Below are 23,853 nucleotides of genomic sequence, written 5' to 3'. Positions count from 1 at the left end.
TCTTGCTTGAGTAAAAGTAGGTCTACAGGCTGAAGAATAACAAACTACTGTGTCTTTTAGCCAGTGATTGTTCCTGATCCCTGTTATTTTATTTGGTATATATTATTCTTCACTGAGTCTTTTTAAGTGAGATTTGCTTTGATGTTGTTTGTTTAAAGATATGTCAGTCTCTGCTTCTGAGCCTTTCCGCTGGAAAGTTTCTGGTGCAATATTCAGTATTTTAATGCAAACTGTTGAGCGCAACATTGAATATGCTATCATATCCCTGTAGTGATAAGCAGTACCCCAGAAATGTCTTTGTAACTTTTGTCACACAGTTCTCTATAATTTCTTTTAGCATGCAGAGTGCATGTCTTTATCAACTCTCCAACTGAATCCAGATCTTTTATTCTTTCCAAATATAGTGTGACTGGATGATGGAATAGTGATGAAACCTAATCGGTGGGGAAATATGCCTCCTCTACCCAGCTTCTCTCTTCTTTTCCATTTTATTTGCTTCTACCTCCTCTATTTCCCCTCAACCAATGCCCAGTTCCTGACAGAACCTAGGGCAGGTCAAGGCCTGCTGCTCTTCACCCAGCCTGCCTATAATGCTTCCATCTTCGAGAACTCTGCGGCAAGAACCTATACCAGAAGTGAGGTAAAAATGGGCATCGTTCTTGGGCCACCTCGGTCTTTGAACATAAAATATTCCATTGTGTCTGGAGACAGTGAAGGAATCTTCCAGGCTGAGGAGTTTGTAATGGGAGATTTTTGTTTTCTCCGTATACGCACTAATGGAGGCAGTGGTGCCACATTAAATCGAGAAGTACAGGACAATTACACATTGACAGTGAAGGCATCTGCCCATGGAGGTCTAGAGTCCTTAGCCACGGTTTATATCAAGGTCTTGGATACCAATGATCTCCGACCTCTCTTCTCCCCTACCTCCTATTCATTTGTTGTTTCTGAGAGTGCCCCTCTGGGTGCCAGCATAGGACGGGTAACAGCCACAGATGCTGATGTGGGCTCCAATGGGGAGTTCTACTACTTCTTCAAGAACAGAATTGAACTTTTTGCTGTTCATCCGACCAGCGGTGTCATCACCCTGACAGGTCGGCCCAGAATGGACAAACAAGAACGATTTGAGCTAGAGGTGCAGGTGGTTGACAGAGGGATGAAACTCTATGGGAACAATGGTATTAGCAGCACTGCTAGGCTGGTCCTTACTGTGGAGCGGGTTAATGAATTTGCTCCTGTTCTCAATGCAGTTGCTGTCGTTCCATCATGGGCTGACAAGGACCCAGTCTATGCTATAATGACTGTGGAGGACAAAGACGAGGGAATAGCTGGGGATATAGAGTGGGTGTCCATCATTGAGGGTGACCCCATTGAACAATTTGTGATTGATCGATCACCTGTCGGGAATGAGTATAGGGTTAAAACATCAGAATTGTTCGACTGGGATACATTCCCCTATGGCTGCAACTTAACCTTTCAGGCTAAAGACAGGGGTATACCTCCTAAGTTTTCTAATACTCAAGTTGTTCAGTTGTTGGTTAGAAAGCCAGACCCAGTGTTAGCCAATTTCCAGAAAGATGTTTATGTAGTGAAGCTGAGTGAAATAGCTCCCCCAGGCACTATTGTAGAGGTGGTGAAAATCTCCCCAGCTCCTCTGAGTGTCAATTACAGCTTCAGCAGCCCCTCAGATCTAATGTACTTTGATATAAATCCTTTGACAGGAGTTATTATGACCACAAGGCAGCTGACAAGGATATCACAGGATTTCATGGAGATGGAGGTAGTTGATATTATCAGTCAGCAGCAAGCAAGGGTCCAAATCACCATGGAGGATGCTAATGACAACTATCCAGTATTCAACAGGCCATTCTATGATATTGCAATCAATGAGAGCTTACCTGTAGGCACTGTTGCTCTTGTAGTGTCCGCTGTGGATGCTGATAAGGAAGAGAATGGGTATGTAACCCACACAATAAGTGGCGAACAGTCACTTCCATTTACAATAGACCAGGACACAGGGGAGGTGAGGATCACAAGAGACCTAGACTTTGAGTCATCAGATGATATCTATACTTTTGCAGTGCGGGCCTCTGATTGGGGTTCACCATACAGAAGGGAGAGTGAAGTTAATGTCACTATTCGTCTGATAAATATCAATGACAACCAGCCTCTTTTTGAGATGGTTTCTTGCAGGGGGATGATAAGCCGTGATTTCCCTGTCAGCCAGACTATTGTCACTTTGTCAGCTGTGGACATGGATGAGCTAGGAATGGTGAGGTACAAGATACTGTCTGGGAATGAGTTAGACTATTTCAATTTAAATCCAGACTCTGGGGCTTTGTCATTAAGAAGATCGTTAGGAATGGCTAATTTAAAAAGTGGGATATTCAACCTGAAAATAGTTGCAACAGATGGTGAGATGTTATCTGATCCTACATTTGTGAATGTATCTGTGGTGAGGGGTAGGCTGCCACCCAGGGGGTTCAACTGCAAGGAGACCAGGGTAGCCCAGCTGTTGGCAGAAAAAATGGTTTCAAAAGCATCTGCTATGGCTAGACCAAGACAAGTTGTGAGCCATACAGATCAGTTCTCTATAAACAAACAGGCTCCACAGTTTGAGGCCTTACCTACTAGTATTCTAGTGAGAGAAGACCTTGCTGCTGGTGCCAGTGTATTTCAGGTGAGAGCACGAGATAGCGACACAGGCTTCAATGGCCGTGTACTCTTCTCCATATCTGATGGTAACAAAGAAAACTGCTTCAACATCAACATGGAGAATGGGTTGATAACTGTGTTGCAGCCACTTGACAGGGAGCGAATGGATCGCTACTTCCTTAATATCACCATCTACGATCAGGGCTTTCCTCAGTTGTCCAACTGGAGACTACTGACTGTGATCATTGAGGACACAAATGACAATGACCCCCAGTTTTATCAGGACAGCTTCTCTGCTCTTGTTGCAGAAAACTCAGCCATTGGTATTGAAGTTATTACCATGACTGCATTTGACAGAGACATAGGTCAAAATGGACAGCTCTCCTATATAATGCTGACCAGTGTCCCTCAGTTTGGTATTGACAGCGAAACTGGAAGTGTTTTCGTTTCTAGCCACTTGGACAGAGAAACCATCCCAATGTTCACTTTGAAGATTGAAGTGAGAGACAAGGCTGAAAGAGGCACTCGAAGGTCGTCAGTGACTACTCTTAGTATAATAGTGGAGGATGTCAATGATTGCGCCCCAGCTTTCATTCCTAGCAGCTATAGTGCTCGTGTGCTGGAGGACCTCCCATCAGGAGCCGTGATTACCTGGGTGCAGGCTCAGGACCCAGACATGGGCCCCGGTGGACAGATCCGATACTCCTTAATTAATGACTTCAACGGCACTTTTGAGGTAGGTAATGTCACTATTTGTGTTGCCTATACTGTTGCATATTCTGATCCTCTTTTTATTGACATTTTATGATGTATGGGATTGTAATGCTTTGTACAGATCAATGCTTGGAGTGGAGTGTTGAGGATTAGGAAGGAGCTGGACTTTGAGAAACAATCGTTTTTCAACCTGACATTACTTGCTGAGGACAGAGGAGTACCTAACCTCAGCAGTATGACATTTGTGGAGGTGGAGGTGCGTAACACACACATACAAACACATTTGTATCAGTACAAATTATAAATCAAAATCAGTTTCATCAATTGCGCACTGGCATTTATAGTTCTGTTGGTTTATTTCAAGCTTTAAATTGTTGATACAACATCCCCATATTTACACATATTCTTTAATGCTCCCCTAATTTCTCCTCTAGAAATACCTGTAAAACAGCATTTAAATCATGGTGCACTAAAACTCCCAAACAACCCACAATAATGATATAGAATGTATGCTTAAGGAGAAGTTGCAGAATGACCCACAATTCAATTCAATTTAATTCCGTTGAAGGGAACATTTGGGTACACCAGCAGAGTAAATAATTAATTTACCAAAATGATTGCTTGTCAGAAAATCATGAACATCTGCTAGCCATAATTTAATTAAAGGCAATATTGGTATATTGGTCTAATGTTATATTGTACATTCAAACTGTTTGATACTACACATCTCTTGACTCTTTACATTTTTTCAGGTGGTGGATGTCAATGAGAATTTGTATGCACCTTACTTCCCTGACTTTGTTGTGAGAGGCTCAGTGAAGGAGAACTCTCGTGCAGGCACAAGTGTCCTGACAGTCAGCGCTAAGGACGACGACAAGGGGCGAGATGGTGTATTGAGGTACTCTGTCAGAGGAGGCAGCGGACTAGGCACTTTCAACATTGATGAAGACACAGGTGCGACACAAGATCAATTTTGATGCCTACTTATGTAAAGTGGAAATCCAATAACTTATAGTGCCGTGCATGGAATATGTGTTGCAAATCATTGCGTATTATAGGAAATCGTACTATTTCTGTGCTATTGCCGATGACTTCCACGTGTGTAGTTGTTGCTCAACTATTTAATGTTTCCCTTTGTCACATTATGGTTTTGCATTGCCGGTGATACACAGTAAGCATGACCCCTTGATAGCATTGTGCATTTGTATTGGAGGGAGAGAGTGTGAGGTACAGTCAGATTGAGTGTGTTGACGGGTCCTCACATTGGAGCTGTGTACTGGGAGATCATTACTGTAATGAGGGCAGCATGGCAGCTACACTGGCTTCGCCTCAGGCTGCTCAGTACAACTGATCCAGTGCTGTATGGATAGCATGAATCAAGACTGTCCTGCACAGCTCCACCATCTTTTTCAAGAGTAGTGGAATCACTGTGACTTACTTAAGTTGGCCTGACCCAAAAAAAAAAGCGTGCAGTTGTCTTCAACTGTCCCGCAGTGTCAAAGCACAGCTGAAAACATGTTGATCCAAACAGGAGGCCGTGACTCACTCACCCAGGGATAAAATGAATCAAATACCCAGTTTGAAAATAGGACAGTTCATATTAGTTCATACTGGCGCATGTACAGAATGAAAGGCCAACTCTCTCTCTCTCTCTCTCTCTCTCTCTCTCTCTCTCTCTCTCTCTCTCTCTCTATATATATATATATATATATATATATATATATATATATATATATATTATTGTTTAATTATTTCCTCTAAGTTGTTGTAGATGAACCATGGACATTAAGCCATTAAGATATGCCAAGTAAATGTCTCTCTTCATTCTGAACTTAATTAGAAAAACTTTGTTTGATTAAGGATGGCAAAGGCAGGTCTTACAATATATTGTATTGAAGTCATCTTAAAAAAGCCCAATAGACATTGGTAACAAATGTGCGGACCATGCAAGTCACCTCAACGAAGATTAATTTAACCAAATGTAAAAAGTGAAACTTTCGTTCTTGATTAATGAAAACCATCCATCCATCCATCTTCGTCCGCTTATCCGGTATCGGGTCGCGGGGGTAGCAGCTCCAGCAGAGGACCCCACACTTCCCTTTCCCGAGCCACATTAACCAGCTCCGACTGGGGGATCCCGAGGCGTTCCCAGGCCAGGTTGGAGATATAATCCCTCCACCTAGTCCTGGGTCTTCCCCGAGGCCTCCTCCCAGCTGGACGTGCCTGGAACACTTCCCTAGGGAGGCGCCCAGGGGGCATCCTTACCAGATGCCCAAACCACCTCAACTGGCTCCTTTCGACGCGAAGGAGCAGCGGCTCTACTCCGAGCTCCTCACGGATGACTGTGCTTCTCACCCTATCTCTAAGGGAAACGCCAGCCACCCTCCTGAGGAAACCCATTTCGGCCACTTGTACCCTGGATCTCGTTCTTTCGGTTATGACCCAGCCTTCATGACCATAGGTGAGGGTAGGAACGAAAACTGACTGGTAGATCGAGAGCTTTGCCTTCTGGCTCAGCTCTCTTTTCGTCACAACGGTGCGATAAATTGAATGTAATACCGCACCCGCTGCCCCGATTCTCCGACCAATCTCCCGCTCCATTGTCCCCCCACTCGCGAACAAGACACCAAGGTATTTGAACTCCTTCACTTGGGGTAAAGACTCATTCCCTACCTGGAGAAGGCACTCCATCGGTTTCCTGCCGAGAACCATGGCCTCAGATTTAGAGGTGCTGATCCTCATCCTAGCCACTTCACACTCGGCTGCGAACCGATCCAGTGAGTGCTGAAGGTCACAGGCCGATGATGCCATCAGGACCACATCATCCGCAAAAAGCAGCGATGAGATCCCCAGCCCACCGAACTGCAACCCCTCTCCACCCCGACCACGCCTCGATATCCTGTCCATAAATATTACAAACAGGATTGGTGACAAAGCGCAGCCCTGGCGGAGGCCAACCCTCACCTGAAACGAGTCCAACTTACTGCCGAGAACCCGGACACAGCTCTTGCTTTGGTCGTACATAGATTGGATGGCCCTGAGAAGAGACCCCCTCACCCCATACTCCCGCAGCACCTCCCACAGTATCTCCCGGGGGACCTGGTCATACGCCTTCTCCAAATCCACGAAACACACGTAGACCGGTTGGGCATACTCCCAGGCTCTCTCCAGGATCCTTGCGAGAGTAAAGATCTGGTCCATTGTTCCACGACCAGGACGGAATCCACATTGTTCCACTTCAATCTGAGGTTCGACTATCGGCGAAAGTGTGATACCCCTGTAATTGGCACACACCCTCTGGTCCCCCTTTTTGAAAAGGGAGACCACCACCCCGGTCTGCCACTCCTTAGGCACCGTCCCAGACTTCCACGCAATGTTGAAGAGGCGTGTCAACCAAGACAGCCCCTCCACACCCAGAGCCTTGAGCATTTCTGGACGGATCTCATCAATCCCAGGGGTTTTGCCACTGTGGAGTTGTTTGACTACATCAGTGACTTCCGCCTGGGAAATTGACAACAATCCCCCATCATCCTCCAGGTCTGCCTCTAATATAGAGGGCGTATTAGTCGGATTCAGGAGTTCCTCAAAGTGCTCCTTCCACCGCCCTATTACCTCCTCAGTCGAGGTCAACAGCGTCCCATCTTTACTGTACACAGCTTGGATGGTTCCCCGCTTCCCCCTCCTGAGGTGGCGAACGGTTCCAGAAGCACCTTGGTGCCGACCGAAAGTCCTTCTCCATGTCTTCTCCAAACTTCTCCCACACCCGCTGCTTTGCCTCTTTCACGGCAAAGGCTGCAGCCCTTCGGGCCCTTCGGTACCTTGCAACTGCCTCCGGAGTCCTCTGGGATAACATATCCCGGAAAGACTCCTTCTTCAGTCGGACGGCTTCCCTGACCACCGGTGTCCACCACGGTGTTCGTGGGTTACCGCCCCTTGAGGCACCTAAGACCCTAAGACCACAGCTCCTCGCCGCAGCGTCAGCAATGGAAACTTTGAACATTGTCCACTCGGGTTCAATGCCCCCAGCCTCCACAGGGATGCACGAAAAGCTCCGCCGGAGGTGTGAGTTGAAAGTCTGTCGGACAGGGGCCTCCTCCAGACGTTCTCAATTTACCCGCACTACCCGTTTGGGCTTACCAGGTCTGTCCAGAGTCCCCCACACCCTGACCCAACTCACCACCAGATGGTGATCGGTTGACAGCTCTCTTCACCCGAGTGTCCAAAACATACGGCCTCAGATCAGATGAAACGATTATAAAATCGATCATTGACCTTTGGCCTCGGGTGCTCTGGTACCAAGTACACTTATGAGCATCCCTATGTTCGAACATGGTGTTCGTTATAGACAATCCATGACTAGCACAGAAGTCCAACAACAAACAACCACTCTGGTTTAGATCAGGGAGGCCGTTCCTCCCAATCACGCCTCTCCATGTGTCTCCATCATTGCCCACGTGCACGTTGAAGTCCCCCAGCAGGACTATGGAGTCCCCCACTGGAGCCCCATGCAGGACTCCATTCAAGGTCTCCAAGAAGGCCGAATACTCCGAACTCTTGTTTGGTGCATATGCACAAACAACAGTCAGAGTTTTCCCCCCCACAACCCGCAGGCGTAGGGAGGCGACCCTCTCGTCCACCGGGGTAAACTCCAATGTAGCGGCGCTCAGCCGGGGGCTTGTGAGTATCCCCACACCCGCCCGGCGCCTCACACCCTGGGCAACTCCGGAGAAGAAAAGAGTCCAACCCCTATCCAGGAGTATGGTTCCAGAACCGAGACTGTGCGTAGAGGTAAGCCCCACCAGATCCAACTGGTAGCACTCCACCTCCCGCACAAGTTCCGGCTCCTTCCCCCACAGAGAGGTGACGTTCCACGTCCCCAGAGCCAGCGTCTGCTGCCCTGGTCTGGTCCGTCGAGGCCCCTGACCACCCATGTGGCAGCGCACCCGACCCACAGGTGGTGGGTCCATGGGTTGGAGAGATGGATGCCACGTAGCTTTTTCAGGCTGTGCCCGGCCGGGCTCCGTGGCAAACCCGGCCACCAGACGCTCGCTGACGAGCCCTCCATCTGGGCCTTGCTCCAGACGGGGGCCCTGGGCTTCCTCCGGGCAGGGTCACTCCATCTCTACCTCGTTTTTTCATGGGGGTTTTTGAACCATTCTTTGTCTGGCTCCTCACCTGAGACCACTTTGCCTTGGGAGACCCTACCAGGAGCACACAGCTCCAGACAACACAGCCCTCAGGTTCATAGGGACACACAAACCTCTCCACCATGATAAGGTGATGGTTCCCGGTGAGGGATTAATGAAAACATTCTTGGCAAATGCTTTCGCTTTCGTCCGTCTTGCGCCGGTCCAAGAATTTCACCTCTTACGTGATAGTGTGCAATACGATAACATGAACAGCTGGATAAGATGTTGGTGTTTGCTATATTTCCATTTGAGAAACAGGACTCATTTTTCATATTTCCATGGGAACAAAAGTAGGTGTAAGTGAGAACTCTGTTTCTCTATCCACGCTGTTGAAACTTTTAAACCTAATCTCTCTCTGTCTCTCTCCATGGTGCTGAAACACTTAAACTACAAGCGCCAAAAATCAGTATCATTCACTCATTCTCCAGGGTACTCCATAGTGAGTAGTGATGTCATGTCTTACCACTGACAGGTCCTGTATTGCAAATAAGCATGCCAGTTGTGAGAATTGTGTAGGCTTGAAGTGCAAGTCACTTTCTACTGAAATGTATTTAGATAAACCACTTTACAACAATGTAATATGCTAGTTATGATTTAAACAGTACTGTTTATAATACTTAAGAAGTTATCAGTTACCAAATATCTAATCCAGTTTCATTCATTTTTATGAATTACTTACTAGAGAGTATGTTTTAAAGTAATGAACAGCTTTTCCAGTAACCACTGTTTTTTTCATTGCATTTGATACCACCCATATTTTAATTTTGCCTAGTAAATCCTAGTTTCTTACAGTCAACACTGATAGTCGTTATATTTGACAATCAAGTAGCAGGAGAATAATAACAAGACATACAGTAGGAACATGTGATAATACAATCTTATTAACCATGGCAATCTAACTATTAGTTGGGGAATTGAAACTACTTAGTGACAGATCATATATTAACTAACCAGTTACTGGCTAATTAATATTTTAGAAATTACGACTTGGGAAAAGTGTAAAATTAGTATGTGAACCCAAATTAGTTTTTTAGTAAACAATTAGAACACTATTATATAGTACAGCAAGATTAGATAAGAAGCTTTATCAATCTCCAATGGGGAAACTCATTTGCCACCAAATCAACTCATAGACACTAGAAGGGCACTCGGAGAGGGCAGATCTCTGCCATGGCCAAAATAATTTGTGTATCCGCACCGTGATTCAGAATCCACTCCAAAGTTTAATGGGGTCTTCCTAGGCCTATGCTACACCCTTTCACCAAGTTTCATAACAATCTGGCCAGTAGTCTTTTTCCATAATCCTGCTGACAGACAAACCAACAAACGAAACCCAAATCAAAAACAGCAAACAACAAACACTATAGACATTACATTCGGCGTACACAACAAACAAATAACATCATAAAGAGCCATTGGAGACATGATTAACTGCTAAACAAGGGGCTACATCTACATACCACATCTAAAAGTGTTCATTTAAAAATCTGACCACTGCTTGAACAAAAGACCTTCTGAGTCATTCAGTAGAAAATCTGAAACATCCTTCATCTCTTTACTGAATGAGCTTCTGAATCTGTTTAAAACGCTGTGTAATGGGGTGGCCTTCAAAATACAGAACCATTTTAACTACTAAAGTCAATTGTCGTTAGTTTTTGGCAGTTTAGTATCCAGTGGCTGGCTAAAAAAATAAGTAGTAGTTTAGCTAGTTTATTTTAGCTCTTATTTTTAGGGAACAGATGACAGCGTAACTCTTCTGGCATCTTTCTTCACCTCTTGTCGCACTGGTCCCTACTGTACATGACTTACACTGGAGGCCTATATTGACCTTTAACTAGGCTAATTAGAATTGACTGTAGTTGAGAGAGAAGGCAAGAGAAACAGATGAACAAATGGAGAGAATGTCTCTTGCCCTCACTCTATCTCTCTCTATACATAATTGCATATGTATAGTGTACACACTGTCCTCATGACAAAACAGTGTTACAGTACACAGACAGTCTTCTGTAATAGTACTTGGTTTACTTTAGTTTTAAATCCTCAGTAAGGCGCATCACAGCTAGAGAAAGTTTATTGAGTGCAGGTTTTCCAGGGGAAATCAGAGTGTTTGTTAGAGCAGAAAGTGCAGGGAGAAGGGAGTGGAAGTGAAGCGAAGAGAGGAAGGAAGAGGATGCAGGGGAGTATGGAGTACATAAAAAGTGTCAGAAGAAAATACTGCTTTCTTCCTCCCAGGCCTTTAAATAAAAGGTTCTTTCTGGAAATTAGTTTTTTAAATTGCGGCTTCTGTTACTTCTTATATCATAAGCAAGTGACCCTTTTTGGTATCAGATGAGAAGAGACAGTAAACGCATGCCAAGTTTTTCCTCATCAAGTGTTTCATTTTATCTTGTAGCATCTAGAAGTCAGTGTTGTCAGGCGCGTCATGCCCACATTGCATTTAGCTGCCATGTTGAGTGGCTCAGCTCTGACTGCTTGTCAGTCTATGGCTCTTAGTGCCACATCTACGTATGTGAAGATAGAGTAAGGCAGACAGTGAGAGTGAGTAAAAGGGACAGAGAGAATTAGATATTGTGTGAGAAATCCATTTTGGTCAAGCCTGTCTTAATTTGTTCATTCTCACTTCCTGTAGTTTGTAAATTGTCTCTATGATGTATCTTGTGTAGGCCCTGACATCCCTGTTGTCTGGCATACCTTTTTACTGTTAATGAATTCCCCCCCTTTGATATTTAGATGCTGAATATGTCTCACTCCTATATGGGTTGAATGTACAGGGGCTATCAGAAAAGAAACGGGATCTTCTCTGGCTTAAATCCTTAGCACTCCTGTGCTTTGAACAAAAATTGGTATTCTTGTCATTTGCTAGGGGAAAGCAAGCCCTGCAGTTTCTCATTGGGCAGCTGTCAGAAGCCCCTGCTCCTCTATTAGTGGGTATGCACGTGCCAGGATTTGTCACAGTCAGGATAAAGCATTAATAAGTTACAAGCAAACACACTTTTAAAAATTAATCTATCCTGCATTTGAAAAAAATGCCAGGCTGTACTTTTGATGTCTTCTTTTCTGCCACACACAGAGCTATTCAGTTGTGCCTCAAGATGCAGAGAATTACACACAGTATTTTCTCATCAATCTTGGGATTGATTATTTAATACAGGGGCATTAATTAGATAGTGGGACCCCAGAACTGGTTTCTCAAGAATGGACAAGTTGAATAGACATGACAGTTGGATGTAAACCTAAGTGTACTGGGAACTTCTAGATTAGAAAATATGCCATGACCCTTCAATTTTATTTTCACTCTTTGAAGTGTGTTATTTATGGTGAGAATGGATGCTGTCAAGTCAGATTTATATTGAATTCAATGAATAGTGCCTGTCGGTCTTCAAGTTCAAAGAGCTTTTGAAACAGCCAGCTCTGTTTTCCTTGCCTCTCTCTGTCGAGTTATCTGACAGAGATGAGATGTGGTTTGAAAAGGACATGGTCAAGGACGACAGCGCAAGGATGGGTTTCAGCAAACACTTTTACTATGCATTGTGCATGCTCTGGGGGCAGCTACTTAGTCATAATCTGACATACTGTATGCACACACTTTCTGGTGATAAGGTAACACGGTCGCCATGCGGCTGAGGATGCTGCAACAAGACAAGACTCAAGAACATAAAAAAGGACACACAGTCTGATTTGTATGCTTTTATGACTAGGTTTGTGGCTGAGTGGGAAGGCCAAGTTAGAAAACAACAGACATCTAATGTATGAGAATGAGAGAAGAATAACATTGTTATATTTTAATAATCTATTCAGGAAGGATCACTGACATAGTGCTTTGCTTAAGTTCTCTGAGCAAAATATTTTTATGATTGTTTAGATGATACCCTGTAAAAATGTTTTTAACAGGCTGACCGAGGTTAGTAACAGAATCAAGCAAGAATACCACTGAGCATGTTTAATCCCAGGGGTCTGGAGTCTGGGTTGAACAGTCTGGGCTCTCTCTCTGCATCCCTAGACCTTCATTTATATTGGTCAAATTAAAGGAAGGTCTTCTCTTTGCACTACATGGCTCGGGAAATGTGTTGTCTATTTATCTATCTTGATGCTCTCACTTTATAGGTGGAACACACTTAATGGAAGACACTTATGTTTACTTTCCTCACTACTTTGTCCATCTGTAACGCAACAAATGTGTTGCCATTGCAACAGTGTGGTTACATTGAAAACTAAGGCAGTGTATGTTTAATAATATGAATTTAAGCCATCCAAACAACACCAAAAACTACTCCTACTACCGCTAATCCTAATACTAATTGTAATGGTGATACTAATACATTGTAAGTATTTGCATGCAAGACGCATAAACTGACTTTCATCATCAACATCATCAACCAGTCTTTAATTAGAAGAAGTAAAAAAAATGCAGTGTAGTAAGCAAGTAAGCATAAATGAGCCAAATTAAATACACACTCTCTCACATGTCCTGTCTCAGCTCTGCCTAGCATCTTGTTGGGGATAATTTCTTGTGAACTGAAGCCCAGACACATGCACAGACTCTGCAAGCATCGATGCACATCTTAGCTCTTACTGAGTTTCTTTAAGTTAGTGGAAGTAACAGACTCATGCTGACTTTTAAAAGTTTGAGTGCACTGAGCAGAAATGCATCAACTGCTTGCTTTGCCCTTATGAAGATTTCAGTGTATTTAATCTTAGCTGACTTGTGTTATATCCTCTCGATATAAATGATGCAATTAAATATATGTGTTGTTTATGATCCTAACTTTAGGTTTCCTTGTTTAAATAAACTGTGTGTGACACTTTTGCACCATTGTGCTTCAGTGCTCTCGGCAATGTATAAAAATGACATGAGTGAACCCTAAAACCTAGAGTGTGAGTATGTGTGTCATTTTTGGAGTGTTTACATGGACAGTCCTGCATGACTGATTTTACAAAAAAAGAGGCACCCATGTGTCATCCATTTTGAGTGTTCTCTTTGTCCCTCAAGAGGTCACCAAAGCTGTCAGCTACTCGTCTTCCTTAGGGCCACTAAACACACGGCAGTCAATGTGCGTGAGTGTCTGAGTGTCTGTGTGTGTGTGTTTATTGGTGTAGGGCAGTTCAGGGTATGTTCAGCACTACGCAAATTGCAGCTGGGAGCAGTTTGGTCGGCTGTGATTAGCTGTAGAGAAGCTGAAACATTGAAGGTGACTACAGCGGCGCCGCTAATGCCTGTGAATGTCACTGAAGCCAGAACACAAAATGTTCTCTAATATTTGTATCTTTGCCTACGGAAAGTTTGTACTCAAAGACTTTCCCCATGGGAGGGATGACACCCACACTGTCCCTTCATACACACACACACACACACACACACACACACACACACACACACACACACACACACACACACACACACACACACACACCTAATATATATGTATTCTCAACCCCAAGTATCAACTGCATTCATCTTTCTCTGCTTCAACAGGGGTGATTTACACTGCTGGTATCCTGGACTGTGAGACCAAAGACTCTTACTGGCTTAGAGTCTATGCCACAGACAGAGGTGTTACGCCCCTGTCAGCCTCTATTGAAGTCTTCATTCAGGTACCCACAGTCTGCTGCATATACAGTATTCAGATTGTACCATACATGCATAATAGGCTTTATACAGAGGAATTTTTTTCACTGAGAGATGAGCATAAACAAGACCAAACTACTACTTCACTTTGGTGCTGTTTTTAATTAAAACTCATCAGTGGGACCTTATATTTATTTTGTGTAACTGCAAATTACAAGCTAATCTACATTGAATTACTATTGACCGTCACACCTGTTTGTACAGCAGCTTCTCAGTCATCACACTCATAACATGCATTTTAAAGTCTACAGTGGGGAATTGTATGATATTTAAAAATATAGTTTGGGTGGAGTATTCCGTGTAGGGCTGAACGATTTTTGAAAATAATCTAATTGCGATTTTTTTCCCAAATATTGCGATTGCGATTCGATTATTTTTTTTAAGCTCTTTGTCTTCTGTATTATTCAACAAAGAATAATAATATAATAATTTATAGTATGAACACACAATTACACACTAGACAGTTAAATAAGTAAAATATAGTATATAGTATATATCTATATACACACACACACACACACACACACACACACACACACACAACAGTATATTTGCATTTTTTACAGTGCATAGAGAGGATCTGCCTCCAGCCCCTCCCCCTCGTGAAGTTGCGTGCTGCCGTTTGCACTTGTTCAGAGAGGCTATCGTTGCGTTAGCTAGTTGCTGGTGTTCTTGTTCGTTAGCGTGCTAGTTGATGCTTTCTCTGCGGAGTGCGGACTGATTTGCTCTCGCGAGTCATGTGACCAAATCGCAGCCTTTGCGATTAGGAAATTGCGTTTTAACATATCGCGATATTATCGCAAATGCAATTAATCGTTCAGCCCTAATTCCGTGCTTAATTAATTTTCACCATATTCAGCCATATGTTTGACCCAAATGGTTCAGTTTTATGTCCTCTCTGCTTTTATATTTATTATATTTGGTTATACATTAAGCACTAATACAACATATAACTTCTGACATCTTTCTACCCCGAAATTATTACATTGTATGAAAGGGTGCTTTCTTTGTCTATCTGTATTGACAATGTCTTACAGCCTACAAACATGTAACTGCAAGCTAGTTTTGACGCTTTTACTGCATATTTACTTTACTGGAGGGATACCTCCAAAGTAACAGTACAGTATGAAGCTAAACAACAATCCATGTGCTTCTCCCTAAAATGCTAATAGTGCTCAGTGCAGGGAATAAGTATAGCAAGTCTCCATCTGTGACCAAGAGAGACACTTCAGCTTCTATTTTATTTGGCACTAAGTAATCCACTGTCTAAACACTCAAATACACACATCACTGCTCCAACACTGCTCACTCTTTGGGGAAGAGTTCAGCAGTGTATAAAAAAACACAAACTGCCTTTTTCAGGCATCGGGATATTCAGGTGTTGTGTGATCGGGTGTTTTACTCCAGGCCTCTTCATCACAGACAAATATAGGCAGATTAATCAGGCGAAGGTGCTCCTCATTCACCAGCTGAACCATCTTGGCTCTCTGTGCCTCGCAGCATACACTCAATCAACGCTCTGTTTGCCATAAATATTCTAGATCTATGCCGTAAGAAGTGAAATTAATTTGCAGTGCATTTAACGTGTGACATCCATGACATTTTTCTGGTAAATACATTTCCATTCTGTGATTGATAACGGATCAACCCAGACCAAGTCCATGCTGCATTTAATGAGCTGTTGATTAACAAAGATACCAAACGCAATATTACCATACATGCTGATTTCAAAGGTTATGTTTTATCAACACATTTATGGTCAATTGAGATCTAACTCAGATAAAAAATACTTTTTTGTCTCTCTCTCTCTCTCTCTTCCTCTTCTTTTTCCTCTGCCCTATTATCTCTCAGGTAGAAGATGTCAATGATAATGCTCCCCTCACCTCGGATCCTATCTACCATCCAGTCGTCATGGAGAACTCCCCAAAGGATGTGTCAGTCATCCGTATCCAGGCGCAGGACCCTGACCTCACTGCAACTCCCAGTCGTCTGAGTTACCGCATCACTGCTGGCAACCCGCAGAATTTCTTCTCCATCAACACTAAAACAGGTGAGACTCACAGCCACACTTTTTTGAATGAATAAAATATCTTGTTAATATAATTGACAGTATAATGTGGTAGACGTTATAATGTGGTATCCTTATAAACAACAAATAATTACAACACTCTTTTGTGTTAATATGTTTACATGCCTCTGCAATTTTATTTCATCATGCACCTCCTACTCCACATTCATCTTATAAAAGGCTTTGGTTCCCACACAACAAATTAAAAGGACTTTTGTGCCCACACAGTCAAACATCTAGGACACTGATGAGCTGCCCACCCAGACATTCTTCACTACGCTCTTAACTGAATATTGCTTCCAGTCTTCTTAAGGGGTGAAATCTCTTTGCAATGTACTTGAGGAAATAAGTGTAGATTTTTATTAAGCCAGTGTGTGGGTTAGTATATTCTAGTCACAAAGAAGTTTACATTAGTCAAAGCAATTTTCTTTCCCATTACTTTTGTTGTCTGAAGAAGGGCCAAACAGTATATTTCTATGCATTGTGTGAGATAATAACATGAATTAAAAGCACGCTTAGTTATAAAAAGTGGAAGGGAAAACCAAAGCTGAAGTTTGCTAAGTTTTCAGGAGTATTATATTGGATTTAAAATGAATTAGACTTGTATTTAAAGAAATACTGCCAACCATCATATGGGTTCATCATAAGCCCTCTGCCATAGGATCAAGACAGGGTATTAAAAAGTCTGAGCTTGTGAAATAATGCTCAGACAGCCTGTGGTTGTATATTACCTCTTTTGAACCTGCATGAGAAATTAAAGTCTGTGAGTGGTTAAAACACTTTTGTGCGGGAAGCTACATTTTGCACCCTGTTTCTGTCCTGACCAATTTAACTTGAATGTGCACATGTAAAAATACCCGTCTGTTTTTTGCAAGTTGTCTAATTGGTTGGTAAAATCTGCCTTCTGATTTACGTAATAGTGAGTAGTTCTATTGTTGTCGAGTTGGATTGGGCTGTAAAGATGGGATCAGAAACTGTGAGTGTATTTTTAAGTACTCCACCAATTAAGCATTGCCCTGCTAAAACATTGTCCGACTCAAGGGATGGGATCAATGGACAGTTTAAAACATTTTTCACATACAGAAGTACTCTTCTCTTTTTAGACATTTAACCTCTTGAATTGCTCATGCATTCAACAGGCTCACAAAAAATGAGTTACAACTGCAGCCTGCGAACTGATTATCATCCCACAACATAATGCCTGAACATCATTTCAAAACTGAATGAACTGAATCTTTTAGACCCTGTGTAAAAGACAAAAACCCTGTCAGGGCCTGTGCTGATCCCATACTTTTTTTACAGTCTTTGTGTACTATAAAAAATATTTAAGAAATCTTTAATTTTTCAGTAATTCTGATTTATTAACATTATATCTGTATGGATAACAAACATTATTAAAGCAAATCAATTCATCCATGTTTCAGTTTTGGCTGCCAAATTTGAAGTCTAGGGAGTTCCCCATGCAGTCTCAGTACAAGATTTACTTGAAGCTTCCATTAAATAATTATTGGAGAGGTGATATGTTTTATTCAAATCTCAAGTAAAAACTAAGTCTTTGCGGTCTCTGCCCTAGATTAAGTTAGGATTGTTTCAGTAAATAACAAAAGGCAGCTGTTACAGAGACCTGTATTCTGATTCAAAGAAATGTCAATGTTATCATCAAAAAAGCATAGCCTATATGTAACTTGCAGCATGTCAGTCATCAAGCTTATCGTAAGAGAAATTCCCTAATGGTGTGCTGTTGCAAGTTTGCTCTGTTTGTAAATCATATTTATTATGGATATTTCCATTTATCTTCCTCTATTCCTCTATGAATATACTTTTGTACTTTACAACATCATGGATATATAATATTGACAATATGTAGGGAAGCGGCCTGTACTCAACCAGGGTAAAAAGGCTAGTTATCGATCCCAATAGAGACACACTGGTCCTCACACACTCATCAATATGTAAACTGTAGCCAACACTTACTCTTTAGAATCCTTGAGAGTAATATATGATCCAAGTCATATATCTCTTAGCTGTAAGTTACTGTCCCTGTGCTGATGCATCCATCAGATGTGATTGAGTTGATTTTGTTTTTCAGCCGATTACAAGTACTATTTACACATTTGACTGCTGTGTATGATTTGTGTGTGTGTGTGTGTGAGAGAGAGAGAGAGAGCGAGCGAGCGAGAGAGTGAGAGGGTGTGTGGGGCAAATCAATCAACTGATTAATTGGTTACAGCAGTGTGTTAGAGAGGGCATCTCTATTACAATGAGTCGATGACGATGATGCCACCTCATGCATTATGAAACGCACATGAGGGTGTGCATCCACATGTGTTCCTGTCTTTGTGTGAGCCACAACATACACCTAACAGCTGTATAAAGATAATGTGTGTGTATGAGATAAGTGTGTGTGTATGTGTGGTTGTATCTGCGCTATGTTTGTGTGTCACAGGGGAGAGTTTTTAGCCATCTGAGCCCTGCTGTCTGCCTCTGTCAAAGACCCACAGCATTTTGTTATCTGTTACTCATTAATTTCATGCAAGGGAACTCATATTGATGACTATCTTGTTTACATTGTGATAAATGAACGTTCACTGCCATACTGAGCAGTTGGTTTTTAATGTTTCATGCAGTCTTTTCTCTCAGAGGCCACACTTCTGATTGACTTCCACCATCTTATTGAAGCCCAATAAATAACCTATGACAATTATGGATAGATTTTTGCTTGTGTGGATATACTATATTCTGCAGTTTTAGAGAGGCACAATCATTCATTTGAAAACATAATTGCCATAATTTTCACAATAATATGCATGACAGTTCCAGTAATGAGACATGCATTAGTTAGAGATGCATTCAATATGGGTTTGCACTCCTCACTGTTTATCCAGTCAAAAACTTTCCATGTACCAGAGTGATTTCATTGGATAGATGAATAAACAAAACCCAGTTGATTGATTTGTTTTCATGAAGTGCTGCAAAAAACCCTTCAAGTTTCAAATTGTTTTTCAAAACTAGGTTTGGGGTGGTTCAAAGTAATACATTTTTCAAGTTTACTCTGGAAGTGTCAGTTTGATGGGGTTGAGGTACTGCAACAATTCCCAAAATGTATTGAAGCCAAATTTTGAATGAGCTGTGTGCTATTATAGCTACCAGTGCTGTCTGCTTGTCTGTGTGCGTGAACCTACCTCCTTTGGGGGTGAAAACAGAACAAATAAGCGTTGACACAGGGTGTTAGAAGGAGTGCTTCTTTAGGCATGCATGTTTGTGAGTGCCGTCATGGTGGCTGTGTGACCTTTTGTGCAATCCTCTGTTGGATTGTATTGGTTTTGTTGTACCAGGATATTAACAAATCAATTGTGCATGTTTGAGTCAATATTCATGATCAACTATAAAGAAAAGTATGAGCTTTGAAATCTCGTATTTTTATTGTTGCTCCAGTTAGAAAATGTATGACAGTTATTCCCCATACATGGCTAAGAAGTAGGCTATAAATTGATGTTACTGACAGTATTGTTTTGTGAACAATTCTTTATTTGCAGTATTTTATAGGAATAAGGGAGGAGACTTTAAAACAGACTGGACATTATATATGTATATATATTATAAAATATATTATATATATTTTATATATCTGCAGATGTGCTGCACGCTGTAGATCATTGATTTTTTATCATAGTTGTTACTCACGCTTTGTTCTGCTGAACACGCCCCCTCCCACCCCTCCAGTCTCTCTCCTACAGCTTGTGACCGCTGTTCTAGATTTACTCCAAATTTGCTTAATTGAAGTTAGCCTGCATAGCAAGCTCAAGGTGACACTGTGCAAGTGTGCAAGACCGAGAGTGTGTGAGTGTGTGCACTGAGCACACCATGGTTTTAGTCTATGTATTGACTGCACGGATATTTTTTGCATCCAAAATAATCATACTTCACTGCAATGCTTCATTACACTGAAACAAACACATTATCACCATTCAAGCACATTTAGTGTAATCATTCCACATACAAATCCACACTGAATATATATGTATGTATGTATGTGGATATTTGTGCATGTACCCATGTGTGTGTCTGGATGTACTTATTTACATGTGCTACTATTCCTTCTGTCATCCTTGTGCAAATACTGTAAATGAAAATAAGAATGCTGCAAAAGACAGATGTATCTTTTTTTGTAAAAAAAACAAATAAACCAGAATGATAGTAGTTTAGCTTTTATCAATACATTTCTTTCTGTGTATTTTTATTTGTGTGTTAGGATAAAATAAATCCAGGTTGTAACAAATGTGCCTACTTCTCTGGTTTGGAAACTCTCATGAGTATACAAGGGCACAAAATTCATTTATTTTGGAAAACAAAAGTCAGCTTACAATATTGGAAAACTGTCATCTAATATGGCTGAATCTTCTTGTGGATTAATGCCTACATTTTTAATCTCTGTTTCCCTGCTAGCCCAAATAATGTCTGGGGAACTTTCGATTTGTGTAACTCCCAAAGTCTTTACTGACTAAACCTTGCAATTGATTAACACAAACTCCGTGCTCTGTGTGTCTGTTCAGTGATTTTGCGTGTGTGTGTGTGTGTGTGTGTGTGTGTGTGTGTGTGTGTGTGTGTGGGGAGAACAAAAAATGTCAGAGGAAAAAATGGAGCTGTCGTTGTTTGTGATCTGCAATGTCAAACCATCTAACCATCATCGGAATAATCTGGTTCGATCAAAGCAATTATCAATAACCTCGCTCCTTTCCCTCTGTCCTGGTGGCATGCTGGCCAACTGAATGGCCCTTAGCTATACAGTGCCAAATGAACATGTGCCATATGCCATTGTCCCTGCCTGGGCTGCAGGCTATAGTTTTCCTGTGTGTATTTGAGTGTACACAATGCATAATTTTTAAGTGGAAGACTTTCTAATTGGAAATTATTTTGTCTTTAAAAATATTAACGTGATTGTAAACCTGTGAAGACAAATGATGAACCTTTTATGAAGAGGCACCAACTATAATCTCATATCTTTATCATCCATCTGTGTTTGTGTAATCTAAAGTTGCTCTTTTACGACTTTTAGGGCTGATCACGACAACTGCGAGGAAACTGGACAGAGAACAACAGGCAGAGCACTTCTTAGAGGTACAGACTAACCTGAACAGTGTGGACTGGTTTATAGTATTATTATTTATCTGGCCCTGCCACCTGCCACAGCCCACTATTAACAGAGACTGGGTGGAGGACAACCCTGGCAGTCCCTCAAGGCTCCATAACATGTGATGAATGGCTGTAGTTTTGGGCCCGGGTTTAGGAATTTCTAAATGTAATCATTCATCATTGGTTATCTTCTCTACTCAGGATGGGGATAGGCAGGAGAGGAGTTGCTCTGCCCAGCATTTGATAAGCGCAGAAACTGGGCATACAGATAGCTCTGTGATTACCATTTCTGTTGCTCCTGCTGCTCTGCATGCAGATTAACCTGATAATCACAGATTCTCGACTTCAGAGACACCAACAAACTTCTACTTCCTCAGACTTTTCTTGCAACTTATTAAATGCTGTTGAATCTACAAGCACTTTGCCCTTCTGCAAAATTGAATTAAATAACCCACAGATGAACCACAGTATTGCCGCTTGGTGTTTTGTTTCTGTATTGCCAATTGACTTGTCTAGACTCAATAACTCTTTGTGCCGCTTTGTTCAGCTCTAGAATGTAATAAAAACCCTGCTTATGACAACACACTACAAAATGAAAGCAGCAAAAGTTGTAGAAGGATGCTGGCATCTAACAGCATCGTATACTTGAACAATCACACCTCAAAGGAGTTTAAAATTGGGGGCAGAGAAGTCTTTGTTGTTACATCGTCCTGTCCTGTCCTGAGATTTCAATAGGAAGGCCAGTCCATGCATGCCACCCACTGCTCCGCCTGCCAGTCTTTGCTGCCTGTTTGTAATTAATAGTCTAGTGAGCAGTCAAGCTGGCAGCAGTGGTGTTCACCCTAATCTGATCAAATTGATCAGTTATCAGACCTGTGCCTCTGCCTCCAGGGGATCAATAATACAAAGAGATTTCCCATGAGCTTAGCCCCACGTGGTCCTGCACTCCACAGTGACAGCCACACAGTGGGAGCAAAGATTTAGAATGTTAATTCATGTATGAAAATCCCACACATATGACAAAACATGTTCAGGAGATAATGATGCATCTCTATGACAACCTGATACGTGTTTTTCTTTTTGTATGCATGCTCGTACACTTGTATGTTTTCCTCAGGTAACAGTTGTAGACGGCCCAGTGACCACCCGCCAGTCTACTGTGTGGGTCATAGTTCACATCGAGGATGAGAACGACAACCCACCCACCTTCCCGGAGGTCACCTACCGCATCAGCTTGACCGAACGAGACCGCAACAAACGTGGTGAACAGGTGTACCGTGTTTTTGCTTATGACCGTGACCTTGGAGCCAATGGCAACATTTCCTACAGCATTGTTGATGGTAATGAGGATGAAAAGTTCAGTATTGACCCCAGGACTGCCATGGTGTCATCAAAGAAGATGGTGACAGCGGGAAGCTATGATATCCTCACTGTGAGTTTCATATACCAAGTTTTGTTTTTATAATTGATTTCTTATTAAAGTACTGTTTAGTCTAAACTAGGCTAGTAAAAAGCAGCACTCATTAGCACACACAATAAATAAATCTAGAGTTTGAATTACAGACTACAGATTGTCTTACTATGGATAAGACTGTTACCTCTTCCAGGCACAGTGCTCCACACATGCACTTCCCGAGTGCTGCTTTGCCAATTCCTGTTTCCTGTCTTGTTACAACTAAATTCATAGCCAGTTGGGGTTCCATTAGTTTATAGGGCTCTGCTTTCATGCAGTTGCAAAGTTGGCAGAGGCAAACACAGTCACATTGTTAATTTTTCATTGGGCACAATCCCAGGTATTTGAGCTTGTTGGTTTTTGGTATTTCAGTGGCCAATGAGCTCAAAAGTGCCAAGGTGGGTGGAGTGGCACAGCTGAAGTTGTGTTTATGTACATCAGGTGGCACAGAGCATTTATGATACTGTGGCATGAAATGGCACCCCTTAAACACAAGCACAAATTGCCATTGTTGTGGCTTTACTTGTGTAACAAAGTATCATGCTATGTATTCATCCTGCTCTACCCCTTTTTATATATGTGCTGCAGACAACGTATTTTTCTCATGTGCCTGGTTTACTGATTAGTTAGTCACGCCCATGTGCCCTTTGAGCCTGTGCTCAGTTTTTAAGTGAAAAAGAACTCATGTGTGACATGAGAGTGACACAAACACACCCATTTTCTCTCTTTCAATCTTGTTTCTGTATTCTAAGGGTAACATTGCTCTCTAAGCAAATATTAGTTTAAATAATGTATTTGGTCACAGGCTCAGGTCTTAAATGAGCACCACTTATAACACCATATTTTACAATTACGTCTTATATACTGGGTTCCTTATGCTTGTGTGAGAAGCAGAGCAAGCTATTTGAAGTCAGACATGGGACAGCCATCCCATTAAACTGTAAATGCTGAAATCAATTTTGAGGTTAGCAAAAATATTATTAATGGATGGGAGGTTGTCGCTGAGGTCGGTGTA

At 42.1% G+C, this 23,853-nt stretch overlaps 1 protein-coding gene across 2 annotated transcripts in view; it reads left to right on the top strand.

Annotated features, from left to right (window-relative positions):
* The window catches only part of LOC116037068 (protocadherin Fat 3), a 69,279-nt gene that overhangs the window by 1,009 nt on the left and 44,417 nt on the right, over positions 1 to 23,853 (top strand). For both annotated transcript variants that reach the window (XM_036008804.1, XM_031280832.2), the window contains exons 2-8: positions 405 to 3,391; positions 3,491 to 3,625; positions 4,122 to 4,323; positions 14,032 to 14,150; positions 16,036 to 16,234; positions 21,309 to 21,370; positions 22,503 to 22,817. In XM_036008804.1, the coding sequence (XP_035864697.1) occupies positions 428 to 3,391; positions 3,491 to 3,625; positions 4,122 to 4,323; positions 14,032 to 14,150; positions 16,036 to 16,234; positions 21,309 to 21,370; positions 22,503 to 22,817 (3,996 nt within the window). In that variant the 5' untranslated portion in view covers positions 405 to 427. The remainder of the gene's footprint in view (positions 1 to 404; positions 3,392 to 3,490; positions 3,626 to 4,121; positions 4,324 to 14,031; positions 14,151 to 16,035; positions 16,235 to 21,308; positions 21,371 to 22,502; positions 22,818 to 23,853) is intronic.

This window comes from Sander lucioperca, chromosome 13, assembly GCF_008315115.2.
Source record: "Sander lucioperca isolate FBNREF2018 chromosome 13, SLUC_FBN_1.2, whole genome shotgun sequence".
Classification (NCBI taxonomy): domain Eukaryota; kingdom Metazoa; phylum Chordata; class Actinopteri; order Perciformes; family Percidae; genus Sander; species Sander lucioperca.
This window is presented reverse-complemented; position numbering and strand designations above follow the sequence as displayed.